A 22,891-nucleotide genomic window follows, 5' to 3' on the forward strand; every position below is an offset into this window, starting at 1 on the left:
ACATGTTCAGTGTCTTGAACACAGTCCCAATACTTCATATTTTGCTTTGGATGGCATTTTGTTCATGGAAGAGCTGACCTCATGAAAAACCCCTGCAGTAGGGCTGGGGGAATGGCTCAAGTGGTAGAGCACTTGTCTAGCAACCACACGATCTTCAGATCGAACCCCAGTAATAACCCCACCTTCTCCCCCAGAAAAGACTGAAGTCTACGGGAAGAAAAATTAATTTGTGCTTTCTAGCTTTGTTTTCATCTTCACAGTCCTGGAGATGGAACCCAGGGCCTTTCAAATGCTAGATAAGAGCACTGCTACTAAGGTATATCCCTAGCCCATTATCTCATTTTGAGAATAAAAATCATTACTACTTCCTCAGAACAAAAGACAAAAAATAATCAAAAATCAAAACAAGATGGTAAAAAAGGGGTGTGTGCACTAGAAAATGTCTTTGAATTTGTATGTTTGGTCTTTTACTAGGCTACCCATGTGTGCTATGAAGCTATGAAATTTCTCATGGTGCTGGGCACACATGGCCTGGGGCTTAGTTCAGCTGTGGCATGAGAGTGGACAAGCAATCCACACAGGGCACTGTGTCCAATGACTCCCCCACGAGACAGTCAAACCTCACTGTAAAACACACTTTGTGTGAGATAAGTTTGCCAACCACAGGTAATGGGAGTGGTATCTCAGTTTTGCTGTTCATTGGATTAGGTGTACAAAGTACATTTTCATCTTACCCTGGGTTTAGGGAAATGTAACCTTATCCTAGGTTGAAGAACATCTATATTTATAGAGAAAATGATCCAATACAGTCTAGGAAACAGTTCCATGCTCGCATACTAAGTTAGAAAGGCAAAAACAGGTGCAAACACTGCAGTTGGCCTCACACAGCAAGGTTAAGTCTTACGAAGAAGTGTGTCCTTGGTGACGAGGATGGACAAAGACAAAAACAAAGATGTCCTGTTCACAAGTCTTAAAATTTACAAAACTCATTCTGATAAAAACAAATGAACAGAGTTCCCCTCGTTAATGTGACTGCCTCTTCATTATATCTGCCTTCCAGGTAAAAACTGTTATGATTAGCATCCCTCCAGTGCCTCTAATTGTCAGTAGCGATCAATTCCCTTAAAGCAAACACTAGGTCTGGCCCTGAGGCTCAGGCTTAGCTCTCATGTCCTCCGTGAGTGGGCTTGGAGACCTGATTGGGGGTGACGGAATGAGAAAAGACAAAGACACAAATAGAGAAAAAGCTGGAGCTGGATGGACTACATGCACGTGAGTCCTGAACTATTCCAGCACATTTATTTTATGTGTAAGTACAAGGATGCGAAAGCAGCCAAATCTTCAAGGTATGTCAGCAGTAAAGGTTATCTTCAGGTCAGAGGAGCGAGGGATGTCAGGAGGTCTCATGAGGAAGTCACAAGTTATCTTCTTGCACCATGAGGATGTGGTTAGCTATTTTCTAGGGCTGAAGGTCAGTATAGAGCTCTGAAACTTTTGCAAGAGAGCTGTGCAAACTTGATTTTCCCAGTGAGGGGCCAAGGACCATGTGAACTAGGGCCCTCTGCTTGAATTTTAGGCTCCAACACCTAGCCAATGAATTACATTACTCTTGTAGCATATGCAAGGTCCGGGTTCAATCCCCAGTGCAACAAAAACCAATAGCAACAAACCACTAATCCTGTAAGAAAGTCTACTCAGAATGCTCTCACTGATAAAGCAGTCATTTATGGTCTGTGGACAAAGTTTCTGCTACAATTCACATACTCTATTTGAAAAAAAGACATAGTCCTAGTGGTTTTGAGGAGGAGGCCCATCAAAATAGCATGATTTAACTGTTGGTCTGCCATATGAAAGACAGAAAGGAAGAAAACACCTAAAGTTTTATTCATTATAAAGCTGAATCCCAGTGTTAAATGAAAAACTTGGCAAAATTATAAATGACCTCATCTATAATGCCATGGGATATTTGCACATATCTCAGTAAATGGAAAAGATAACATTTGTTGGTCTGGAAGCTGTATAAAAGTGAAACTATTTCTAAGAAATAGATAAAAACCACACTTAAAGAAAAAATATATCAAGAAGTAAAATATGAGGAAAATCACACTTCAAAGACAGCCTGGGCAAGAGACTTTGAAAGCCCTGTCTGGAAAATACCCAACACAAAGCAGGGCTGGTGGAGTGGATTAAGTGCTGGAGTGCCTGTGTAGCAAGCATGAGGCCCTGAGTTCAAACCCCAGTAACTCTCCACCCAAAGTCAAATATAAAATGCATTTGTTTTTTCAGTGCCAGGGTTCAAATACAGGACCCTATGCATTTTAGGCAAGAGCTTGACTACTGACCTAAACCATCATCCCCCAAAATGTCATTTGGTCCATGAAAAAGAAAGATGGAACATCAATAAAACGTAATAAATATTTAGAACCTGTCACCCAAGGCCAGTAAGATAAAGAAAATTTTATTACCTGGTGGGAGTAAAACAAACAGCACCTATAAACCTACACTCTGCTGCCTAAATGATACCTATAGAATTATGTCATCACATTTCAAGAGTGTGAATGAAATTCTTAGAATATTTCCTTCAGGTCAGTTATTTTCTGGAGCATTATGCACAAATCACACAAATTGCTTTGTCTCCTCAAATTATTTTGGCTCATAGGACTTCACTATAAGAGGGATAGTCATGGAACAAATTATTTACTAAAACTGAAACTGTTTTTCCCTCCTGTCAGGGTGTTACAATGTGGCCATTGTAGGATGAGGCCAGGTAGGAGGGTCTCAAATTTGAAATCCTCCTGCCTGAGTCTCCCCAGTTCTGGGATTACAGGCACTACTACCATACACAACAAAAGTGACAACTTGGAGTATTTTTCACATTCACATTATTCTGATATAGTGTGCATTCTTCTTCCAAGGAGGCCAAGTGAAAACTTACACATCTATTGAGAGGTGTCTTTTCACACTCTGTGCTTTTATATCTGTGAATTGAACTTAGATGACCTGAGGTATTCCTAAGTGCTTTTTACTGTGAATATTACAGTGCTAAGAAGGTCACATAATAATGAAGCCTTCTTGCATTCTATACTTAAGAGTTTCTCTCCAGTGTGACTCTTTGCATGTGTGAAAGGAACCAGCATTATCAAGGACTTTCCCAAATTTGCATCCACAGCGTTTCTCTCCACTGAGAATCCCTTATTGTATCAAAGAGAACAGGAGTCAACAAAGGCTTCCGACATTGCTTACACAGGCAGGATTTATCTCGTGTGAGTTGTTTCATGGACTCAAAAGTAATTGCGACACCTGACAGTTTCCTGACATTCATCGCATTAACAGGGTTTCTTTTCAGTGTGAGTCTTTTCATGTTTGTGAATGCTGCTGTAACGACTGAAGGCTTTCCCACATTGCTTACACACATAGGGTTTTTCTCCTGTGTGAACTACTTCATGTCTTCGAAGGGAACTGGACCATGTGAAGGCTTTCCCACACTGCTTACATACATAAGGCTTCTCTCCTTTGTGAGTTCTCTCATGTATGTGAAGGGAACTGGAGCGAGCAAAGGCTTTCCCACACTGCTGACACACATAAGGCTTCTCTCCAGTGTGAATTCTTTTATGTATCTGAAGGGAATTGGATTGAGTGAAGGCTTTCCCACATTGCTTACATAAATAGGGATTTTCTCCAGTGTGAGTTCTTTTATGTATTTGAAGGTGACTTGAACGAGTGAAGGCTTTCCCGCATTGCTTACATGTGTAGGGTTTTTCTCCAGTATGAATTCTTTTATGTATACGAAGGTAACTAGACTGAGTGAAGGCTTTACCACACTGCTTACATGAATATGGTTTCTCTCCTGTGTGACTTCTTTTATGTATTTGGAGGTGACTGGAATCAGGAAAGGCTTTCCCACACTGAGTGCATACATAGGGTTTTTCTCCAGTGTGACTTCTTGTATGTATTTGAAGATCACTGGATTGAGTGAAGGCTTTCCCACATTTCTTACATAAATAGGGCTTTTCTCCAGTGTGAGTTCTTTTATGTATTTGAAGGTGACTTGAACAAGTGAAGGCTTTCCCGCACTGCTTACATGTGTAGGGTTTTTCTCCAGTATGAATTCTTTTATGTATATGAAGGTTACTAGACTGAGTGAAGGCTTTGCCACACTGCTTACATGAATATGGTTTCTCTCCTGTGTGACTTCTTCTATGTACTTGAAGGTGACTGGAATCAGGAAAGGCTTTCCCACACAAATTACATACATGGGGTTTTTCTCCAGTGTGACTTCTTGTATGTACTTGAAGATCACTGGATTGAGTGAAGGCTTTCCCACAAAGCTTACATAAATATGGTTTCTCTCCTGTGTGACTTCTTTCATGTGTTCGAAGGGAAGTATAAGAAGTGAAGGCTTTCCCACATAGCTTACACACATAGGGTTTCTCTCCAGTGTGACTTCTTTCATGGACCTGAACATTACTGTGTCTTTTGAAGGTTTTCCCGCATTGTTTACATTCATGGTGTTTATCGCTAGTGTGAATCCTTTTATGATTTTGAAGAGAGCTGAGATATCTGAAAGCTTTATCACATTGCTTACATTCATAGGGTTTCTCTTCAGTGCGAGTCCTTTCATACTTATCAAGGCACTGGGGAGAACGGAAAGTTTCCCCACGTTCTTTACATATATGTGGCTTCTCTCCATATCCTGGGTACTCATATGGTTTGTGTATATTGTGATCCCTGCAGGGCACATTTCCAGGAGAGTGACCATCGAGGACTTCTCCACACACATGCCTTTCACATGGTACTGCTCCAGGAGTTCCCTTGTTCACAATCTCATGAGTCTGGCTGAAGGCTTCTCCCCATTGATAGTCTTCTTCATGTTCACAGAGCCTATCTACTGCTTGATTTCTGTAACAAAAGTGCAGTACATTACAAAGAGTTTGTTTCTCAATGATTTCAGTTATTCATCAGTAGCACAGTTACTTTTTTTGGTTGTCAGAAAAACTATAGGATTTATATTCTATAGAGACTCCCTGAATGTGAATAGATTGAATATTCAACAGGAGGGCACAACAGCCAAGGTCATCAAAGGAGTGATATTCACATGGGGTTCCTTAACACTGTCTCCACATTCACTTATTATGCAAACACTGAACATCTGTGGTACATTTAGGTTTAGCTCAAGGAACCATCATCTAAAATTCATGGGATGAGAAGTGTTTTGGACTCTGGATTCTGAAATACTACCAAATATATATTAATACCTCAGAGATGAGACTCAAGTGTAAACATAAAATTCATTTGTGTTTTGTATATGACTTATACCTAAACCCTAAAGGTAATGTCATACATTTTCAATTATTTTGGGTATGAAACAAAAGTGTGTGCAATAAACCATCATAAAGTGTCATTTGTGCCATCATTTTGTGTTTAAGAAGTCTAGGATCTTTGAATTTTTGGGCTATAGATCTAGGATCTTTAAATTTTGGGGCTAGAGATTTTCACGCTATATAAAGATTTAGAGGATCGATCTATCTACTTACCTATCTATGCATCTATCTATATACAGAATATATAGAGAGAGATATACATGCAAACATAACAGAGAGAGAGAGAATATATATACATTTTGAGACAGGGTCCTTTATGTAGACAGCCCTCAAACTCACTAGGTAGCCCAGGCTAACCTTGAACTTGTGATCCTCCAGCCTCAGCCTCCCAAGTGCTAGGATTACAGGTGTGAGCCACTCATATTTGTTTTGTTTGAAATACTTCCTGCCATTTCAAATTTCCAGAGGAATAGCTTCCTCTTGTGAGTGCAATCTACCTTAGATATCTTCCAAGATTTTGGTCCTCCTTTTCAAAGTTCTGGTCTCTCCATTTTTGTCCTAAAATGTAGATCCAGAAAAACCATTATGAATGATTACAAAATTATATAAAAATTGAGTTTGGGTTGAAGTTCCCTTGCAACCATGCCTAGTTTATTCACAAAAGCATTCCTTCTCATATTCGAAACCTCTGATCAACATTGGTGAGTACAGAACACCTCCTCCTTGACTCAGTGAAGGCATGATGTCACCCTTACCTACAGCATGCAGGTTCCTGATGGTTTCCCGCATCACAGATCTATACAGATTCTCCTGGGAAGGATTCAGCAAACTCCACTCCTCCAGGGTGAAGTTCACAGCCACGTCCTCAAAGGTCACCGACTCCTACAAGATTCACATGTGTTCAGGAGAGAGGGTAAGATGGACAGCACCTGGGGTTTAGACTCAATTCACAAGTTCATATGATGTTGAGAAACTGGGAGGATAGTGGTTCAAAGTCAGCCCAGGCAAAAAGTATGTGAGACCCTATCTCAAAAGAATCCATCACAAAAAAGGGCAGGTGGAGTGGCGCAAGGTGTAGGCCCTGACTTCAAGCACCAGTACCGAAAAAATACATATATATATCGGGGGAAAGTCAAAGGAATAAGGAGAAAGAGCCACATATGCTTCAAATTAACTCCATGCCACCAAGATGTTTCCTCTTACATGTATCTATGAAATTCCTTAAAGTTCCCCAACTAACTTTTTAGTAGTTACAAAATGTAATGGGAATAACAAATTAGGAACAATACTTCCTTTGTTCTAAATGGGAAGATAACAGGTACTTGGCCAACATAAAGAATTACAAAACCCAAACATTTGGGACATTGTACTACGATTGGAGAGTTAATAATACTGAAATCAAGGAAAATGGTCTATAGGGTCAAGCTGTACATGGAGAGTAGATTCCTGATAGAACCGGTACTGCAGAATACTGGCACAAATCAGCGTCTAACACACAGGGCAGAGACAAACAGGTATCTACCTGGAACCTGCAGTGCACACCCCTCTATTCCGTGCCCAATAATCACTTCACAGTGAAATGAGAAGAATAAAATGCAAATGCTTTGAGAAACTCAATCAAGTGTATTTGATGTTACAATAGAGAACTTGCTCATAACAAAAACAGGAAGTCAAAAGAAATGGACTGGGCTGGTGGAGTGGTTCAAGTGGTACAGTGCCTGCCTAGCAAGAATGAGACCCTGAGTTCAAACCCCAGTGCCACAAAAAAAAAGTTACAAAGGAAATGGAAAAATTCAAAGATACTAAAATTAATAGAGGCAAAAACAACATAACAAAATGGAAATATCTGTAATGCATGCAATGATAAAAGGATTACTACACAGAGTATAAATGAAAACAAAAATAAGGAAAGGAAATGACCAAATGTATTTGTCAGAAGGTAAAATACCCTATGAGAAGAAAGATCCAGGCACATGGAAATGAAGAGACGAGTAAATGTCGAGTAGATCCCATTTCATACCTATGAGAAGGACAAAATTGAGCCCATGAGATAATACCAAGTGTTGATGGTCACTGCAAACCAACAGTTACACAGGAATGGAGATCAATAGCTGCCTTGCTATTTCCTGTATAATTTGAACTTGACCACAACTGACAGCATGGTCATCTTCCTCAAGAATGTACTGTGCTGTGGCACTTGGAGAAAGAAGAGATATGACAGGAGCAGTATTTAACACAAGAGTAAAAATCTTAACCCAAAAATACCAAGTACAGAACCCCAGGAATGAGAAACTGGTCCTGCCTCAGACCCTGGCACTTCTGAAACATACCTTGGCAAAGAAAACACCCATCAGCCTTTGCAATTCCATTAAGACTCACTTGCTCAAAGTTCAAAGGAAGCAAAATTAAAAGAGCACTGCTTAGTAAAAAGTAACAGATTGTAAACACAGGAAAATTCACCAAAGAATCAGAGCACAGGGGCAAGACTGGCATGAAACATGCAGGAGACCGCCTGGGGACACTACTGCCTGCAAGGCCAGTTATAAATCTTGATGTGGACTTCAAGGGAGTTTATATTGCTACTAAAACTAAATGTTATCAGAAATGTGTAACTCAACACTTCTTCAAATATATTTCATCATAAAAATGCAAAGACTTAAGACTGAAAAGCACATCCTAATTTCTGTGTGTTCATTTGTCCTGTAATATGACAATCTGAATTGGAATACACAGATCTGGTAGCTAAAATTGAGCAGCACAGGTCACAACAATAGCTCCCCAGCAAGGAACAGGTGAGGTGTGTGACTGCCATCCAAGAGCCAGGCAGGTGAGCGGGTCAGAGCAGAGGAGACAGACACAAGGAAAGGTGTTCAAAGACTAGGCATTCTGCTTAAGGTGCCACACCTGCAGGTGTGGTCCTGATGTCCACTCTCATGACAATGTGGCACACAGAGGACAGGCGAGGCTTACCGCTCACAGAACTACGGCCCCAAGGACAGTGAGCAGGCTTCTTACACAGGTATGCAGTGTCTTGAGAGCAAGTAGGGCAGCCAGGCCTGGAGCTTTGCTGAGGTTAACAGGGAAACTACAGGGAACACTCACTCCCACATGCAGAGGTGGGTGGGTGACCTCAATCTCTTGCACCTTCAAGGAGGGGCCACCTTGGATTTTGATCCCCTTATCCTGATAGGAGGCACAAAGAGAAGGGGTGTTCAGAGTTAAATGCTGCCAGCAAACATAAGGATTGAACTCAGAAACTTCCACACTCCAGCCCAGCATGGAAGGACATACAGGGGACATTCCCAGCCATACAAGGAAACATCAAAGAAATTTTAAATCAGGAACTCTTCTAGACTCATCAGAGAACTAAGGTCATGACACTACCCACTGTCCCCAAATGGAAGAGACAGACAGACAGACAACCATACCTTAATGTAACAGAAAATAATGAGCAGAGTCAGGGTCAGGAACCCTCAAGTGTCTCTGATGAAGTGCTGAAGTTAAAGAAAAGTTTACATGGGAAAAGATCCACAGGGCCCAGCTGAGCAGAGGCATTTTACCTCTAGAACTCCATCAGGTTCTCACAGTGAGGATCACAAAGAATCTGCTTTCTGCTGCTGACAGGAGGCTGGGCATATTTTTAAATATGCCCAGTGAATTCTGTTTTTAAGTCCTGCCTCCAAAAGTGCAACCCACAAAGTATAACAAAGATGTTACTGGGTTCAGGGTCTGGGGGAAAGCGAAACACAGATCCTCTGCTTCTCTGACTCCTAGATTCAACTTCATAGCGGTGACAATGACAAGGACCCAGCTCAGGGATACAGGGTTCCTCAAAATGAAGCCAAACTATGGACCCAGAATGCTGCTCTCCACAACATGAGTATGGCACCTATGAAATAATAACAGATAACAAAAGGAAGAACAAAATGTCTTGACAGGTTACTGAAAAAGTCTCCAGGGTATAGTCGTGAGTAGGGTACACTGAAGAGTTAGAGAAATGGCTGGGAACACAGTCTACTGAGAAGCAGTGATGAAGAACTATGAACTCTGAGCAGACCCATAATGAACAAGATAATCAATAATCAAAAAAACCCTGTAAACAAAAGATGACGAGCTAGCTGATTCAGAGTACTGTGAAATCTCCACCACCTAACGCAGAATGAACATCAGCCTACTACTAATCTCCTCCAGAAACCATAGACAAGGGAAGACTCAGATTCACTCAAAGGCCAAATTTAAGCTGGCAGCAAAGATGGACACTGGGAAGATGTAGCCAATGTCCCTTGTGAATGCAGGTGCACAATCCACAAATAAATACCTGCACCCGGGCACAGTAATCAAAATCCAGTGGAGCGGGCAGAGAGACAGAGACATAAATGCCACAACAGACCAACACGCCCAGATTCCTAAATGTACATGGCAGAGTGATTTTGGACAGGAGGAGAAAAATCACTCAATGAGAAAAGAGCCATCTATTTTTTTAAAAATGTTCAGAAAACTGAAAAATAAATATCCACATGGAAGAGAATGAAGCCAAATCTTACCTTATTCTAAGTTAAAAAATAAAAAGGCTGCAATGTAGTCCCATCCTAGCACAAAAAGAAGAAGAGAGAAGAAGGAACAGGAGGAGGAGGAAAGTTGAGCCTACCCACACAGCTATGAAAATATAGATTACGGGAGGCTAAGGAGCAAAGTAGTTTAGAAATGATGGTGTTTGAAAGAACCCCTGCTGCTGGGCTGCAGCTCAGAGGTAGAACACTTGCCTATCATGCACAAGGACAAATAAATAGAAATAAAGTCCCTGAGACATACCGAGGAACTCAGAAAACCCTGGGTATGACAAGGAAACAACATATTTTAGAACAGAACTAAGAAGTTCTGCAGGAAGCGAAGGCCAAAGCACACTTTTAACTACCCAGGCTCAGCATTAAAGGGAGAGCAGGCAAAGCCTGGAAGATGTGAGGATTTGTCTGTTTCCTCTTGTTCTTTTAGCCCTTAACATTGAAAAAAAAAAAGACCCTCTCAAAACACTTGCTAAATACAAGTGAAAGGAACTGCACTGTGAGGTGCACTGTGCACCTCATGAAAACATCACTTGGAAAATTCATGAGGCAAATAGACTACTTCTGCCATTGAGAGGAACAGTAGGGCTGGGCCAGGCTCAAGTGGTAAAGGGCTTGTCTGGCAACCACAAGGCAGTGAGTTCAAACCCCAACACTGCAAGCAAAAAAGTTTAACCCTAAAGAAAGAAAAACCTCATCTCTAGAGTAAACTCATTACAATATTCAAATGGGCACATTTTTTCTGGGGTTTGAACTCAGCATCCCACACTTGCTAGGCCAGAGCTCTCTCACTTAGGCCATGCTTGCATCCATTTTTCCTTTGGCTTATTTCCAAATAGGGTCTTCTGGTTTTGTCCTGGCAGGCCTGGACCATGAAGGTCCTATTTGCACCTCCCTTGGAGCAGGGGTGACAGATGTGCAGCACCACACTCAGCTTAATGGGTGAGACAGGGTTTGAGCTGTGCTGGTCTCAGACCTACATCTTCTGAAGTCTGTCTCCTGATACCTGGGATTGCAGACATGAGCCACAGTCATGAAAAGTGAGCTGATCCTCAAATGCCTGTTTTTCAATATTATGGGTGGGGAGAGAGGGAAGGAGAGAGAGAGCACAGGCGAGAGAAAGAGAGAAAGAGAGAGAGAGACAGAATGAATTTCATAAAATCTGAAGGGCCACATAGAAAAAATTCTCAGTGCTGGAGGACAAGCAAAGCTAAATAAATTAGGTTTCAAGTGTCAACATTCAAGTGTTGACAAGTCACACAATAAACACACATCCAGCCTGTAACCTTAGCTACTCTGAAGGCAGGAATTAGGAGGATTATGGTTTGAGGCCAGTTAGGGCACATAGTTCATAAGACCCTATTACAAAAATACCCAACACAAAACAGGACTGTCTGAGTGGCTCAAGTGGAAGAGCGCCTGCCTAGCAAGCATGAGACCCTGAATTCAAACCCCAGTATCACCAAAAACACAAAACACATCCATGAAAGGTCTGATGATAAATTCAAATATAAACAAAAATTCATACTAAATCAGAATTTACGTGTAATCAACAAACCACCTATTTTTTTCCACTGTGTAAAAAATTTATGTTCCATTACCACTTGAGTACAAAAACAAGAATACTATTTTCAACATCAATAGATAAACCTGGGCTGGGAACCAGTGCAATACTCCTGTAATCCTACCTATTCAGGAGACAGAGATCAGAGGGATTCTTGGTCAAAGCCACCCTCAGGTGAATAGTTCAAGAGACCAGATCCTGAAAACTCCCATCACAAAAAAAAAAAACAGGGCTGGTGGAGTGACTGAAGCAGTAAGAGTGCCTGCCTACCAAGCATGTTCAAATCCAGTGGTGACAAAACAAAAACACAAAGAAACGTGGCACCAAGTGTGGTGGTGCAGAGTTGCAATTCCAGCTACTTAGGAAGCAGAGGCAGAGGATCATGAGTTTGAAGCCCACCTTGGCATATGTACAGCATTGCCTAACATGCACAAGTCCATGTGCTAAATAATTAACACCAAAAAAACATAATTATTATTTTTCTTTGTCAGTCCTCATCGTCCTGTCCACATAGGATCCAAGCCAGAACATCGCCATGTTGTGCTCAAATCTTGAAATAAAATTCTGGTTTTGAAAGCAGGTAAGGTATGGAAATAAGATTTTACAGAGGGGGGCCGGGGTGTGGCTCAAAGGGTAGAGCACCTGACTAGGAAACGCATGGCCTTGAGTTCAAATCCCAGTACCACCAGAGACAGAGAGAGAAAAGGAAGGAGGAATTGGGAAAAGGAGGGAGACAGACAAGAGGGAGAGAGACAGAGGGAGAGAGGGAAAAAAGAGAGAGGGAGGGAGAAAGAGAGAGAGAGAGAGAGAGAGAGAGAGAGACAGAGAGAGAGAAACAGAGATTCCATGCAGGAAACAAGAGGAGCTCAGGGAAGCAGCTGCTTCACCCACAGTTCACAAGGGACCCAGGCTCGCAAGGTGAACACAGTCTGACCCTAGACACCACTGTCACTGTGCAGAGACAGCCCAGGGCTTCCCTCCCAGGGAGGGAGGGAGGAAGACTGAGCAGCCAGGAAACTTCATTCTGGGGCCTCCCCACACCAAGGGCTCCCCCATCCATGTTCCCTCCTCCCAGCAGCAGCAGGCTTTGTCCTACAGGCTGGGTTCTGACCTGAGCTGCCCTGTCCTTGTCCTGCCCTCACTAATGACACCACATGTGTGCTGTTTACTGAACACCAACAAATTCTCCACCACCCACCTGGTGTCCCACAATGCAATTCTGGCTCCAGAGAGACTTAGAGCAGTCCCCACAGCTTCCTGGCTCAGTGCTACCACACTGTCCCCACTGCAGATACCAGGCCATGGCCTGTGTTTGTTGTGGCTGATCACCAGTCACCTTCCTCAAGTGATGGAGAGGTGGCACTCGGGAGTCACCTCATTAGCACAAATTCAGAAAAATGCCTAAAAGGGGTGATTGATAAACAGCCAAAGACACTCCTTGTAGCTCAGGGAATGCCAAGGGCTTAAGGATGGCTGTGCCAGAAGATCTGGGACCAGACTAGTTTTTAAAATTATACCACCTTCCATATATACCGTCAAAATCACAAATCTTTTCTCCATAAGACACAATGCATTGTTCTTTCTCTCAGACGCCCTTTTCAGACTTCCCTAATTGACACAAATTACACCCCCAACACACCACCTGCCTGAAAGGAAAAGAAAAACTGCTAAATACAGGAGCGCTGGCACCCTGGCAAATGGCTGTGATCACCGAACTCCCACCTCACAAAGCTTTCCGTTCTGGAGCAGCTGCTCTCCCCTCCCTGCCCTGTCCTGTCCACTTGGCGGGTGTCACCGTCCTCTCTCCCTCCTTACACTGATGTGCTGGCCAGACACAACAGTGAACTGTTGCTCTGAACTTTTTCTCCTCCCTCCTTGGGACGCCTCTTTTAACTGTCACCTAAGGACAGGTGGCCTCAGGGGCATCTCCACTGTCCCAGGAGCTGAGCCGCCCCTCCACCGCCCTCCTCTCCCCTTCTTTCTCCTGTTTGCTCCTCCCAAGAAAGCACAGCCTGCTCGCCTGGCCCTGGAGACCCCGCAGACTTGCACTTGGGGCTGTCCCGCCTCTGCACTAAGCTCAGGTCCCCGCCATCTGCGTTTCATTTGTAAACACTGTGTGCACACAGGCCAAGGCCGACACCAACCACGTCAGAGGGACCCGCGTCTCCCCTTCCGCTCCCTTCACACGTGTCCCCGAGGACCCCTTTACCATGCCGGCCATGCGGGGAGTCCACAAAGCTAGGGATTCCCCGGCCCAGAACCAGGTGGCGGTGGAGACGCCGCTTCCACCATCAGGAAACTCGGGGCGCTCAGGTCTGCGCCGGGATGGGGACAGGGACCCCGCGGCCACTCGGGAGACTCCCGCCACCTCCGCCGGCACCGCGCTGTGGGGAGACGCGGGGCTGCGGGCGCGGAGGGACAGGGGGCTCCGGCGGGGACAAGGGACAGGAACTTGGGGTCCCGGCTGCGGCCCCGCCCCGCCCGGGGACCGAGGGGACGAGCGGAGCGGCGCCGGCGGCGACTCTGCCGCAGACTCCGGGGCTCACGCGGGGCCCCGTCGCTTTCAACAGCCCCTCCTCGCCCGTGTCACAAATCCGCCCCACGCTCACCATTCCTGACTGCCGGGTGTCCTGCTGTCCACTCCTGCTCCAGTGATGACAAAGCGACAGATGCTGAACCGCCTGACACCTCACAACTGCCAGGTCAGTGACACAACAATGGCGGCCCGAGAAAGGAAGCTCCTGCGTCGAGGGGCGGGCCTTTGGTAAAAATCGCTTCTGATTGGACAGCTCCTGTGGCTCTGATTGGCTGCTGCTCTAGCCATAGACCTGAGTGACAGGAGAACCGATCCATACATAGCCAAGAGGAGGGCAAATGACACGTTCATCCACAGCTGTTCCAGCACGGGGTTCAACTGGGAGCTGACCTGGTCCAGCCTGGGGAAAGTGCGTTGAATGACACCTGGCTCCTGGCTCCTGAGAGCGGCCACCTGCTTCTTCCTGAACTCACTGGGCTCTTCCCGCTTTCTCCTCGTGGACGTGGGTTTACAAGTGGGAATTCCAGACTCTGACCCATGGGGACGTCCTGACAACAGCAGAAAGGTGGCCTAGGGCAAAAGACATCACACTGGAACAGGAGGAAGGGCAGACACGCAACTGATGAATTGGACCTGAGGCCAAGGCTTTCTCAACACCTTTTCTAATGCTCTACCTCTTCTCAACCAAGAAAGAAAAACATACTAACCACGGACTACAGTTACCCAGTGCATGGAGAAACGGGAGTTAAATGATGGCAGCAATATTCTACAAAGGAATCAAGAGGAAGAAAAGCAAACCTTTGAACTGGCTCAGACAGGCAGCCTCTATATCCAAGGACACAATGGAAGTCAATCAAATGACTCAAGTTGTCCAGCAGATGCCTGCAGGCTTGAAACACTGAGTTCAATCCCCAGTACAACAAAAGTATAATTAAATAAAATTTAAAATGTGTGTACATATGCATATACATGCATTTATACACACTAACACTGAGGGAGCTGGGATGACTGAAATGCAGCCTCAGAGTGCCTCCCACCCTGGAATGAAGCAGGGACACCTAAGGATATCACTCTGAGAGTCACCATGCTTTGCTGTGTCACTGCCTTCCAGTGTGGAGACATCTATTCCCTTCAGCATCTTCTCACCAGAGGGCATCCTCACCTGGAGCACTTTTGCTTTTGATCTAAGTCAACTGCCAAATTCCTAAATCCTTTCTCCAGAGCACTACGTGAGTGACCCTTTCTTTAAGGCTGACCGTCATAGATTTTTCCTTAACATATTCAAGGCAGATTAACCTCAGCAACTCTACCAGGGAAAACCCAAAATCCTTCCCAGAAAACAGCTCCATGGCAACAAGTCACCATCACGAAGTCCAGAAACTCCAACAGCATCTGCTCTGGGTTCTCTTGCTCTCCACAGCTCTGCAGCTTCTCACTGTCACATCCTCTGTCCTTCTGAATACCTGCAGGCCACATGCAGGGGAAGCAGTTGACCAGGACACACTGAGGGAACTTTGTTCTCCTGCTTCACACCAACATGGATGAATGAAATGAGACAAGGAAGCTGAATCCAATCCTTTGAATATGAAGTAAGGACAATTCTCCCTTCCTTCAGGGTTGGTGAACACATACAGGTGCTGGACAGTTGGGGTCTCCAGGTGGGACCTGCGGGGGCCATGCATCCCCTTCCTGTACCTTGTCCTATGCACCTGTTCCATGTGGCTGTGGCTGGGGTATATGTCTTTTTCTTTATCAAACAGTGATCACAGTAAGCATTTTCCAGAGTTCCATTCTTAGTTTAATAAATTAACAATCAGGAATGTGTAAGACTGTGAAAGAATTGTGCAGAAATGTGTGCACTCTCATACACACTTCCTTGACTGTTGTCTGATGCTGGTGTCATCCTGGGGGTGAGCCCAAAACCTTTAGAATGAGAAACTATCTCCAGCTAGTATCAGAATTCAGTGGAAATGTTGGAAACAGTCCACTGTGGATAGCTGTGAGTGTCACTGTGGAAACAATCCACATGCTTAGTGTGAGAAGTGGCCTGGATAAACAGCTCACTTTTACACTCTTCTGTGCAATATGAAAAAATATCTGTCCAGTCACTGGAGTCAGTCTTAAATCTGACTACTCACCCCATTCTGGAAACCAACACCTACCACAGAACATGCTGGGCCTCCCCAAAACCTCTATAATATATCCTCATTCCAGTAGCCAGGGAGAACTCTGTACACACAGCAACATGGCTGCATACTCATGCTTAAAATCAATCCATCACTTTGGAAAATTGGAAGTATGTCCTCTAAGTTGGTGGAGGCCTCCTCTATATCCCTACTGTTACACTGCAATGTGAGGACCTATGAAGATTATATACCAGATACTTATGTGAGCCCCAAATAGGAAATAAGTCAAAGATCCATGATTGTGACCACGTGGTGAAGTACTATTCAATTTCTTGTGGCAAGCATTCAAAAATATTTAGCATTTCTCACTGCCCTAGGAATAACCTGTTCAAGTGCCCTTGATGGTCATTCATGACCTTGCCTTCCCACCTGCCTGCCTTCATGTCCCCAAACTCCCTCCAGCACTTCCCAATGGCCACACTCAGTGGACACACCACTGTCTCTGAACACAGTGGGCCTCTGTGTCCTGATTCCTTGCACTGCCACTCCCCAATACCTGGAAACCTCTCATCAACTTGCACTTCCCAACCAAATCCTGGTGGCACATTGTTTAGGTCTCACTGTAGACATCACTGCCTCCAAATGTGTTGTCTAAGCCCCTGACTCAGTCTTTCAATGACACTGGGGCTTCGATTATAACAGCTTTGACCACTCTAACAGCCTCCCAGCATGCACCATGACAAGCTCAGGTGATAGGACACTTTGTTTGTCATCATTGTCACTCCCAGCAGATGCATTTGGAGTTTCTGGTCTTTGTGATGGTAATTGGTTGTCACGCACTTGTTTTGTGGATAGAGTTTTGGTTTTTTTCCCTTGGTAGAGTTGCTGAGGTCAGTTTAACTTGAAGATGTTATGGAAATCTATGAAGGTCAGCCATAGAGAAAGGGTCATTTATGTAGTGCCCTGGAGAAAGGGTTTAGGAATTTGACAGCTTTCTTGGATCACAACCAGAGGATTCCCTCAGGTCAGTGTTAAGATGCTGAAGGACAGAAATGTTTCCACAGTGGAAGGAGGGCATTCAAAAAGGCATGGTGACTCCAGAGGGATTTCCTTAGGTGTGCCTGCCTCGACCCAGGGTTGGATCCACTGTGAGGCTGCATTTCACAATCAACCTAGTTCCCACAATGGAAGTGTATACGTACTTATGCATATGTTGGGAACCAAAAGCCACAGTCTGACAAGGTCGCTGCGGCTTAGCAGCATTCCGACAAGGTCGGAATCTGCAGGTGCACCATGCCCCTGTCACGGTGGGAAGGAGCGCTAAATGGTTTCCCTTGACTAAAAAGAAATTTATACTTAGTCAAGGACACTGGCAGTAAGAATGCAGGGTGGAGATCACAGAAAGATTGTAACTAGGTCAGAGTGTTTTGATGTTTAAGTCTCTTCCTCTTTTGTATAAAGCTTGTTGAGAAAAATAAAACTTTGCCAGTTGGTCATCAGCCTACTGGCCCTCTCGATATGTGTTTTGTCATTCCCTTCCTGAGTGAGTGAGTCCCTTTGTGTGTCCTGTCTTGTTCATTCCTGCCCTGAGCACTTTCAGGTCAAGGAACTCTGCGATCCTGGTAAGTTGGGCCCCAAACAGGGACCCAAACAGAGGCTTAAGGCAAGGAAGGGTCTGGAGGCATGCATGAACATTATTTAATTTTCATTTTCAAAATATGGAGCAACATCGAGAGAGAAATGGGCCAACAAGAAAGTAAGGACAGGATTCTCTTTACAGAAATTTTATGTTCAGTGTTGTGTAGTACAGGTTGTAAGATGTCTAAAAGTCAATTAGAGAGGTTTTTGTCTTATGTTCAAAATGTGTGTCCTTGGTTTCCTGATGAGGGAACTGTTAACTTGAAAACATGGGAGAGGGTGGGGCAGCGGATAAAAGACCATTACAGTGTGAGAGACCTACTCGAGTCCCTCTAGATGCCTTCTCTTTATGGAACCTGATTAGAGATTATCTTGTCCCCCTGCCTGAGGTCACCACTATTCCGCTGCTGAGAGGCGACCGAGAGGAGATTCCAAGGAGAGAAATTGAGATACGAACTTCCCTCTTTATCTCTCTTGCGGACGTAAATTTGCCACCTCCCGAGGAGCTCCTTGGTTGTCCTCTGGAGGATATCTTGATCCCAACTCTGCTATCTTGTCCCCGGAGGAGGAGGCCGAATTGGAAGAGGAGGCTCGGCGGTGTCAAGAGTCTCCCACTCTAATGCACCTTCTTAAGCAGTTATCTGTCTCCAAAGCCCCAAAAGCAGTTTCTTTTAAGCCCCCTCCTAATGGGCCTATGATAAGTGGCCGCGAGACTTTTGATCTTTCCCATTTACAAAAGGCTATGTGGGAGGCGAGGCACCAGGGAGGAGATATGAGAAGATTTCAGTGTTTCCCTATTCGGTTACGGGGGAATCCGAGAGTCTATGAGGCTTTGCCCTTTAAAATTTGAAAGGAACTGAAAGTGGCAGTGGTGCGGTGTGGACCTAATGCTCCTTCCACTCGAGATAGTGGAAACATTGGTGAGCGAGCCTTTGCCTCCCACGGATTGGAAGGCCATAGCCCAGGCTTGTCTTCCGGGAGCTGATTACCTGCTATGGAGATCTGAGTTTCAAGACAGATGTTTTGATCAAGCTGATAGCAGTCGGGCCACCCAGATCCCCTTTGCTGCCGATCAACTGGCAGGGGAAGGCCAATGGGGAAGTGTGCAGCAGCGACCAGATTCCCTGAGGAATACCATGGGCACGTAAACACTTTGGCTGAGCAAGCCTGGAGGCGACTTCCTTCTTCAGGCTTAGAGCTGGAGGAGCTAAGTAGAATCGGGCAAGGGCCAGATGAACCCTGTCAGGATTTCATTTCCCGTTTGTGGCAAGCTGTAGAAAGGTTGGTGGTAGAGGGAGAAGCAGGGATGATCTTAGTAAAGCAACTGGCTTTTGAGAATGCTAATGCCGCTTGTTAAACGGCCGTTCGGCCCTATAGAAAAAAGGGAATTTGGCAGATTATATTAGATTGTGCGCTGACATAGGACCTTCCTATTTGCAAGGTGTGGCTGTGGCCGCTGCAGCGAGGGGAATGACGCCACCGCAGTTATGGAAAACAATTCATCAATCCCGCAAGCGGTCTCAAGGAAATTGTTCTAATTGTGGGAAACCTGGACATTTGGCTAAGCGGTGTCCTCAGAAGTCAGATGGTGCCTCCAAGCCTCCTTGTGAAGCTGGAGGACAAATGCCACTTTCTCCTGCGCGTTGTCTGAGATGCCCGAGAGGACGGCACTGGGCACATCAACGTCGCTCTCGGTATACTGCTGAGGCCAGCCCATCACTTATTCAATCTAATGCACAGCAGGGAAACTCCCTCAAACAATGGCAGTACTAACATTCAAACCAGCTCAGAATCCAAACGGGGGATTTCAGATCTTCAACGAGCAACCCCCAGAAGTGCGGGTCTGGAGCTCAGCCCTGCCTCCAGAGTCCTTCTAACCCCTGAAATGGGCACTGCAGCCATTCCTACAGGGATTTATGGGCCATTGCCTGCAGGTAGTGTCGGCCTGCTTTTAGGATGAGGTGGTATGACCATGAAGAGACTGCATGTCTTTCCAGGGGTAATTGATTCCGACTTTCAGGGGGAAATTAAAATCATGGCTCCTACTCTCTCCACCATTGTTACCCTCACTCACAAAATGTTAGGATCCTGTCTTTTAGCTAACAGCAGGCAACCTCTTTAATAAAGGCCACTTTTAACAAAGGAATAAATCATCTGTAAAGTAAGAGAAGGGCATTCAGAGGGCATTTCAGGCCAATAGCAGTACCATATGGGACAACTAGTGTGAATATTTGGAGGGAAATATTTACATTGAGGCTCAAGGTATAGAAAATTTTAAATGAGAAGTTTAGAGAACACAGTAATGTCTATTTTGTTATTTCTGGAACTATAACCTTGAGCTAACAATTGACTTACAAGGGCCGGGTCTGATGCCCTGAGGTGTGAGGGGGGGCTAGGATCAGGACTTGTGCAAGGCGCCACTCCCTCCACACACATCTGGGACAAATGACTCTGACTGCCTAGGCCTGATCCTGTGGCCTGTCACCCCTCCCCCCTTCCTGTGTACTCTGCATGTGTTTATTCTAGGGGAAGTGGTGGCGGGCTGCAGCCATCACCACATGTGGCTGGTGGCCCAGGATGTGCTGGGTCCTCTCTATGGAGTTTCTTAGCTATGGCAGGCATTTTTGCTGTGTCCAGAAGCCGGCATCCTGTGCACAGATGTGTCTGTTTGCTTTCCCTCCTCCCCTTGTGGGGGCGGAGTTATGGCGTGAAGGTGGCAGCCGCAGGTTTTGTAAGCGCTTTTGTAATGCAGCTGATTTAAAGTTACTTTAGACTGGGAAGCCTAGCAAACTAGTTGGAATAACTTAAGTCATAGGGTACCATGCTACAGGTTTTTCATAGGAGACAGGGTCCCAGTAAGCCCAGGGAGGGGAAGGCAGACAGAGACAAAGGACACGTGGTGTGACCATGGAGGAGGCAGAAAGGTGAGCTGACATCTTAGGTAAGGGAGGGGAAGGCAGAGCCTGGAGGCATGACGCACACCTATGGGATTAGACATCACCTGTGCCTCTAGGTCATTCCCATTGATTGGTATTGGAATATTTTCAGCAAAATGAAACCTCCACTCTCTGGTTGCTGTCTCAGGAAAAAGGGACATTGGGGGGGGGAGGGGAGAGAAGCAGTCGCAGTCGTCAGATGACATAATCAAACAGGACTCCACCAATGTAACATGAGGCATACCCGAATAAATCTGGGGATTGGTCTCACCCACAGGAAGGGAGCATGAGCTCTCCCAGAGCTGGAATCACCAAGAGGCCAGAGATAGCAAGGAGTGGCTTGCTTAACTCCATGATGGGAAAAGTTTTTCAGGAAGATAGGAGGAGATAGGTATGGTAAGCAGTGCAAGAAGTCTGTTTACATGGGGAAGGAGGACGTTTGGGAGAGGAATTGGTTGATTTAGAAACTGGTTTACAAGCTAATAGAATCTGTGCAGGGGAACAGAAAGTACAGAGGGAGGGTTTGATGCAGAGATAGGGAAAGGATTGGACCTAGGAAAGTTCCTTCCATTAACCAGCATGCTCACAGAGATTTTATAAATCTCTGAAAATATTGGGATTGAAAGTGCCATTAAGTGGCCATTTGGAGGCATTGTCTAATGGCTGTTGGGGCCAGGCCTGATTACAGAGAAAAATGAGCTTTCATGGCTTAAGATCAGGTGTTAGGCAGAGGGGCCCAAGGTTGGCCAGGAGACATCCCAATAAGGAGTCTGAAGGAACTTGGGACAGTCCAACTCCCATGGTGAGGCCTCACCTGAGGAGAGATATGACAGGTGTCCCCAAAATATCAGGTCCTCAAGAGAGAGAGAGAGAAATGTGGAACACAATGCACAGTGGGAACGTCTTCACCACGGGGCGGTGGGGGGTCCACAGTCCCTAGTGGTGAACTCAGTTCCCAAGGACAAGAGTGAGCTGCGACCTAGTGCTAGGGTTTTCGAGGAAATGAGAGAGAGCGACCACAGCCCAGCATGCGAGGAGGACTCACCAAGGGAGAGAGGACCTTGAGGGAAGATTGGCCAGTGGTGGATGGCAGTTGGAGGTGCACTGGGGCGGAGGAACCTCCCTGTGAGCTAGTGAGAGAGTGGCATTTTTCTAGGATCGGGGGTCCTGGTAAAGCAGCTCAGATCCTGGAGGAAGGAAATGGGAATTGAAAGAGAGAGAGAGAGAGAGAGAGAGAGAGAGGGATGGGGTGGAGGAGGCTGGGAGAGCAAGGTCAGTGCCAGGAGCTCACCTGATCTGAGTCATGGCACCAAATGTTAGGAAAAAATGCCTCTCACAAAGAAAGCTCACAAGAGAAGTACTGGAATTCCTAGCCAGAGCAATTAGGCAAGAAGAAGGAATAAAAGGAATACAAATAGGTAAAGAAACTGTCAAAATAACCCTATTTGCATATGACATGATCCTATACCTTAAAGACCCAAAAAACTCTACTCAGAAGCTTCTAGACATCATCAATAGCTATAGCAAGGTAGCAGGATATAAAATCAACATAGAAAAATCATTAGCATTTCTATACATTAACAATGAGCAAATGGAAAAAGAATGTATGAAAACAATTCCATTTACAATAGCCTCAAAAAAAATCAAATACCTAGGTGTAAACCTAACAAAAGATGTGAAAGACATCTACAAGGAAAATTATACACTTCTGAAGAAAGAGATTGAGGAAGACTATAGAAAGTGGAGAGATCTCCCATGCTCATGGATTGGTAGAATCAACATAGTAAAAATGTCGATACTCCCCAAAGTAATCTATATGTTTAATGCAATTCCCATCAAAATTCCAATGACATTCATTAAAGAGATTGAAAAATCTACCATGAAATTTATATGGAAACACAAGAGGCCATGAATAGCCAAGGCAATACTTAGTCAAAAGAACAATGCAGGAGGTATCACAATACCTGACTTCAAACTATATTACAAAGCAATAACAATAAAAACAGCATGGTACTGGCACAAAAACAGACATGAAGACCAGTGGAACAGAATAGAGGATCCAGATATGAAGCCACACAACTATAACCAACTTGTCTTTGACAAAGGAGCTAAAAATATATGATGGAGAAATAGCAGCCTCTTCAACAAAAACTGCTGGGAAAACTGGTTAGCAGTCTGCAAAAAACTAAAACTAGATCCATGTATATC

At 44.9% G+C, this 22,891-nt stretch overlaps 2 protein-coding genes across 2 annotated transcripts in view; one reads left to right on the forward strand and one right to left on the reverse strand.

Moving 5' to 3' along the window:
* Nucleotides 1–22,891, forward strand: part of LOC109689049 (uncharacterized) — a 595,734-nt gene that overhangs the window by 228,672 nt on the left and 344,171 nt on the right. The gene's annotated exons all lie outside the window — the stretch shown is intronic.
* LOC109675409 (uncharacterized) lies at nt 1,237–14,177 on the reverse strand. Its single transcript, XM_074053374.1, has 5 exons — nt 14,057–14,177; nt 7,270–7,341; nt 6,077–6,203; nt 5,819–5,879; nt 1,237–4,899 (listed from the first exon to the last, which is right to left on the reverse strand). Exons 2-5 carry the CDS (start codon nt 7,294–7,296, stop codon nt 3,327–3,329), a joined length of 1,788 nt encoding a protein of 595 aa, XP_073909475.1. The 5' UTR covers nt 7,297–7,341; nt 14,057–14,177; the 3' UTR covers nt 1,237–3,326.

The sequence above is a fragment of the Castor canadensis genome, chromosome 14 (assembly GCF_047511655.1).
Source record: "Castor canadensis chromosome 14, mCasCan1.hap1v2, whole genome shotgun sequence".
NCBI classification, from domain to species: domain Eukaryota; kingdom Metazoa; phylum Chordata; class Mammalia; order Rodentia; family Castoridae; genus Castor; species Castor canadensis.

Excerpts from the sequence above, each read along its gene's own strand:
- LOC109675409 (XM_074053374.1), bottom strand. The coding sequence starts at position 7,296 with ATGTGCCTGGATCTTTCTTCTCATAGG. Across the intron at positions 6,204-7,269 it reads TGGATCTTTCTTCTCATAGG|GAGTCGGTGACCTTTGAGGA; the intron begins GTATTTTACCTT and ends TGAATCTTGTAG. Across the intron at positions 5,880-6,076 it reads CAGGAACCTGCATGCTGTAG|GACAAAAATGGAGAGACCAG; the intron begins GTAAGGGTGACA and ends TCTACATTTTAG.